Source organism: Paramisgurnus dabryanus, chromosome 1 (genome assembly GCF_030506205.2).
Source record: "Paramisgurnus dabryanus chromosome 1, PD_genome_1.1, whole genome shotgun sequence".
NCBI classification, from domain to species: domain Eukaryota; kingdom Metazoa; phylum Chordata; class Actinopteri; order Cypriniformes; family Cobitidae; genus Paramisgurnus; species Paramisgurnus dabryanus.
Window position 1 is genome coordinate 24,142,418 of NC_133337.1, and position 5,688 is coordinate 24,148,105.

General features: G+C 32.3%; 1 protein-coding gene across 1 annotated transcript; it reads right to left on the minus strand.

Annotated features, from left to right (window-relative positions):
• Positions 1-816: 816 nt before the first annotated feature.
• Positions 817-5,367, minus strand: LOC141282644 (uncharacterized). The gene has a single exon (XM_073815888.1). It carries the CDS (start codon positions 5,365-5,367, stop codon positions 817-819), a length of 4,551 nt encoding a protein of 1,516 aa, XP_073671989.1.
• Positions 5,368-5,688: the final 321 nt, after the last annotated feature.

Genomic DNA, 5,688 nt, shown 5'->3' on the forward strand with positions numbered 1-5,688 from the left:
TTTATTGAAGGATTTTGTTTTGTACAGTTTATTTTTACAAATGTGTTTTTTTTCTCAATATATGTATTATTCATTTGTTATTTTAAACTGTGTTATATATTCTAACAGAATACATATATTACATATAACATATATTGTTATAATATACATGATTCTTCAATAAATATTTATGTTATAAAAGTTATTACCTGGTTTATAGATGAAAATTATCTTACCTATTTATATGAAGTGTGATGATAATGAATCAGCAAGGGAGGACAAGTACTCATTTCTTCTTCTCTTATCCTTTATACGTCTTTTTTGCATTTGTGATAAAGATTTTGTTTTTTCATTTTACAGCACGTTTAAAGTTTTGTATACATTTGATCAGTGTAAATAGTAAAATGTAATTTTATATTTATTTTCATTATGAAATTACTTTACATAGACAATTTTTAAAATAAAATACATTGAGCAAACAAACAAACATAGATGAATGAATGGATGAATGAAGTAATTAAGTAATATAAGAAAGCTATTAAGATAAAAACTGGAAAACTGAAATAAAACATTTAGATGAGTGTTAAGGACTTAATTTTTGTATATGTATTATAAAATAATTGAAATCATAATATTAGTAAAAAAATCATCATTATGATAAACAAGAATATGTACAAGTCTTTAACACCCACTAATCATAGAAATATTAAAATAACCCAAAAGGCTAATGCTGCCTTTACTTGCTATGGTGAAGGCAGCAAAAATTCCCACAGGGTCCGTCCTATTTTAAACTATAACCCTGTATCCCCCTCCCTCCCATCATGCTGGACGATTATATCATAGTAACCACTTCAGTACAATGCATTCATGACAACTAAAATATGTTGGCATGATATCAACATTTATTTTGTCTAAGTCAATATCTTTCATATATACATGATCAATTAATGTGCCATATTCAGTTGTTGCCTTTTCAACAACTTGTGTGAAACCATAATCCTTCATGACATCATGAATAGTTGATTTATTTGCAAGGTTTTCATTAAAATCTCCTAAAATTATTTTGCCACCTTGCAAGCTATTTATTTGATCAATTAAATTAGTTAAATTTTGTCTAAACATATCCATGTTATATGATGGTGGTCTGTATACAACTGCCACAGTTGTGCTTAATTGTTCTATACTACACATTAGACATTCAATGTTAATACATGGTAAACTAACTACATCAACTTTTACTTTATGTTTGTGATAAACACCAACACCACCATGATCTTTCTGTTTTAGTTTAGCAAAAACATCATGACTTGTGTCATATGAAAGACTTCGTAATTTGTTATTGAAAGAGTATCCAGGTAGTGTTATATCATTTTCAAAATAGCTTTGCTTTAGCCATGTCTCTGTAACACAAATCATATCTGCTTGAAAATATCTTTGATCTTGTCGAATATCTAAAATGTGTGGAATTAGTCCTTGAACATTGTGTAGGATCAATTTAAATTGTAAACTTTCTGTTTGACTTTGAGTAATAAATGGAGGCATTATCTGGAGAGCTTGCTCAATGTCACCTTTTGAAAAAATAGCTTTTTCATTGAAGTCTTCAATTATCAGTCCATCAAGAGAGGTCACTCGACTTAATGCAACATATGCTTGTCCTGGAGCAAATATCTTTTTCAGTGAAACAACAGCTTTGCTTACAGTCAGACCTTGTACTTTATGAACTGTACACGCCCAGGCCAATCTTAAAGGAAACTGTCTTCTCATACCACCACTATTTGTTACTTTTTCTTCTTCTGGTTCTATGGGTGTTGTTTTTTCAAGTCCAGGTCTTAAGCATGGATTTTTATTTCTGGCTTCTTTACCAACTAGTTTATCATCAAATTCAATGTATAGTTTTGATGGAAATGTTTGATTATCATCATAATGGAATTCTTTAATTGTTCCAAATATTCCATTTACAAGGCCATCCGAAACATTAATATTTTTCAACAACATTACTCGAGCATCAATGGCTAATTCAAGAGATTTCTCCAATGAACTGCTGTGAACTTTGGAATGAAATCCATCTTTTCTTTCCATTCGGCCAGTTTTGGCATTTCTCTCAAAGTCCTGTGCATTTATTGTAACTGTGTCAGAGCAGAATTTGTACAACATTTTTACATTATGCTCATCAACTTCACTATTAGTTGCATATATGTGGATATCTTTACTATATTCAGCGTCACCAGTTTCACAGCTTTTAAGAGTAACAATATCTTTTTCAAGCATTGGTTCATCTTTCTTACGAAGCCGTAAACGATTTAATATTTCTGCAAAGTTTTTGTCTTTCTGTCGCATGATCTCTGTTAGCTCAATTAAACTGAAGTTAGTTTCCCACAAATTCACACCATTTGGTTCAGTGTAAAGTGCCTTTCCTTTAACAGGAGGCAGTTGATAAAAATCTCCAACTGCTATAACAGAGACTTTTCCAAATGGTGAATAATCTCCTGTTTGTTTAATTTGTCTCAATCTTCCGTGAATATATGCAAGAAGTTTATGATCAACCATTGAAATTTCATCAATTATTAATATTTGCAGTTTTCCAAATTTTGCTCTCAATGAATTAATTTTTTCATCTCCAAGTGGCTGATAAGGCAGTGTAGCATTTGTTCCAATAGAAAAAGTGCTGTGTATAGTGGCAGCATTAATATTGTAAGCAGAAACACCAGTCGGAGCTGTTAACAGTACATGTGTCTCATCAGGGTTCTCTGACAGCTTGGAAAGAATGCGAGTAGTTTCATAATAGATTGCTTTAATCAGCACTGACTTTCCAACACCTCCTGGACCAGATATAAACACATGAAATGGATCTGAGTTTTCACCTTGTACTTTATCTAAACACCACTGTCGAACTTTGTAAAAGATTTGTGTCTGTTTTTCATTTAGAGAACGTAGCAAAGCCATTGCATCTTTCTTTGACATAGCAGATGGATTTCGTTCTAATGTGGAAACACCAGCATTTGGTAATAGATCAGGTATGACATCATCATATTCATCTGTTTCTATTTGTAGTTCTTTACTCTCCAGACATTCTAAACGTTCAAGTTCTGTTTCTGGACAGATTTGTGCCCACGCATCTTCCATTGGTCCATGTTGTTCTAAATCTTCTTGAGCTTTCTGTATTGTGTCTGCTTCTTTTTCAAATTTTGCCATATTTGTATCCACTATACTTTTTACTGATTGAAGCTGATCTTTATACATTTTAACATATCCAGTCTCATAGAAATTCTGATAGGAATTAAAATCAGCGGGTTTTAATTGGGTTTTCAAAAAATGAGGCAAAAATAACTCTAATATACTTTGATGATAGTTTTCAGGGTTTTTAGTCGGTGAAAAGCGAGCATATCGTATAATAGCACAATCTGTGCGAGTTCTTTTCCTCACAAAACCCATGTCATTTTCCAATTCTACTCTGTCGGAAGACCTTTCAGATTTTGACAAAACTCTGTATTGTGATGCAAAAGTTGCTAAACACATTTCAGTAAAATGTTCTGTTTTTGGACGAGCTCTGTATCTGTCTGTGATGCTTTTCATCCATATTTCTTCATTTTCATTTTCTGCACTTTCAACTTTTTTATTTATGATTTTTAAGGGTAAACTCATTTTCACTGTATTACTTCCAGTTGGAACAAAAACTACTTTTCTTGATCCCTCTTTTAGTTTCATGTTAGTTAATCGATAAACACTCTCTTGAGACGAAACATCTCGATTATGTAAAAACACACTTCCAAGTTTTCTTAAAGCCTGTTTTGCATCCATGTTGCCCTGATTGTATGCTTCTTTCTGAGCATTTGCCAGCAATAATCCCATTTCTCTTTCTTGTTTGGAAATATAGGAAATTATATAAACTATACAAGAGTAAGCATCAACAACAAACTGTATGTCCATGTTTGCATTCCAACATCGTAAAAGATCTCTGTTATACTGATTAACCCATATATCACATGGCTTTCTTTTTAAAAGAACACTTGTTTTCTTTGTCATTTTGTTATAAGCTGCTTCAAATAATTCTTGATTTATACCTACTGTTTCAAACAAAGAGTCTACTGAGTCAAACACAATATCAGTATTCAACAAACACTCTTTTACTTTCTTTACTATAACTTCAGCTATTTCTTTTGGTATTTGTTTACAATTATTCATCTTTTTGCTTTTTTTTACACGTTTTATATTATCAGGTTGATTCTCATCTTCATTTTCATCATTTTGGCAACTTCTTGTAATGAAAGTGTTTTTACTTGCTGGACGGGGAAAATTGAATCGACATGTAGTGCCCTTCTTTTTGCATGTCTTGGAATGTCTTTTACTGTGTTGTTGAACATTATTCACAATTTCATACATTTCGTCTTCTTCAGAAGGCATCTCACAAGTTACGTATTGATCTACAAATTTTACAACCTTATCATCATCATCTCTGTCCACCTGAGGAGCATTTTCCACCCAAAATAGACAATGTGTATGAGGTGATCCACGTTGTTGAAATTCTATTCGATAGAAATAATCAATTATTTTTCCTATTGGTTGAGCTGGTGACATAATAACATCTTTCAGGAAGCAATGAAATCGATGATCAAACATTCTGGCAGCTGTTACAGGATTACGTTTAAGCATTCCACATCTGTCAGACCAGTCCAGTTCATCAAGAGGTTTTTCACATCTTTCTTGTTTTGCTAAAGTTTTCATTAGTTCTGTCCATCTCAAATCGGCTGAAGAAAACGAACAAAACCAAGTTGGGATACCAAGTTGTCTTACCATTGCAAACAAATCTTTCTGAACACTTTGCCAAAAAACAGGAGTTCCTCTCACAGGCTTTAAGAATTTGTAACCCTCATCAAAATTAAAAATCTTTTGCAGTGATTCTTTGTTTCTCAGTGTCTCTGATGTAATTGTGTGTATGTTGTTTGTGTCATAACCTTTTCTTAAAGCAATAGATACATTTGAAATAACTTGATTGAGCTCAGATAAATATTGTCCATAGAAAATGTAATCCAGGTTTTGGGCAAAACGTCCATCAGCATTTAAAATTCTATTGTTTAAATATCTAGACAATGTTATTTTTTCAGATCTTGGAGCATGAAATGTCCCTGTTCCTTTGGGGAAAAGAGTTGGAAAGCATTTAGCTTCATTACTTTCATCCATTAACATTCTCACAGGATTATTGCCCTCTGCTGGTGCAACTGATGTAATACCATTAAAATGTTGATCTAAGATTTCCTGTCCCAAGTCTACTGGTTGTAAACATGAATCCATAAACAAGCCATGTTGTTGGCGATCATGAAGTGTTTCATCAGAGATGTCATCTTCATTGTCATTACTTTCCTTATTATCAACACACATATCTTGACACATGTCTAAATCAAGTTCATTGTTATTACTTTTATTATTGATCTCTTCTACTGTTTTACTGAGAGGATTAATCCAACTATCGTTAAACTCTACATCTGTATACCATTTGTTATTTTCTTTTAAATATGTTAGTGCTGTTTTTATCTTATCAGTATGTACAAATTGATATTCATAGTGCCCTTTGTAGGTTAATTTCCTCTTAAGCTTCACTCGTATCATCAAATCATCATTTTCTGATCTTGGTAAAACATTCACAACATCTGTAACATTAGATGGAACACAAGTAATCGGACCATGAACCGAATTTTGGCCCCCACGAGGTAA

Bases quoted from the DNA above. Each gene is read 5' to 3' on its own strand.
- LOC141282644 (XM_073815888.1), bottom strand. From the start codon at position 5,367: ATGTGTCAAGATATGTGTGTTGATAATAAGGAAAGTAATGACAATGAA.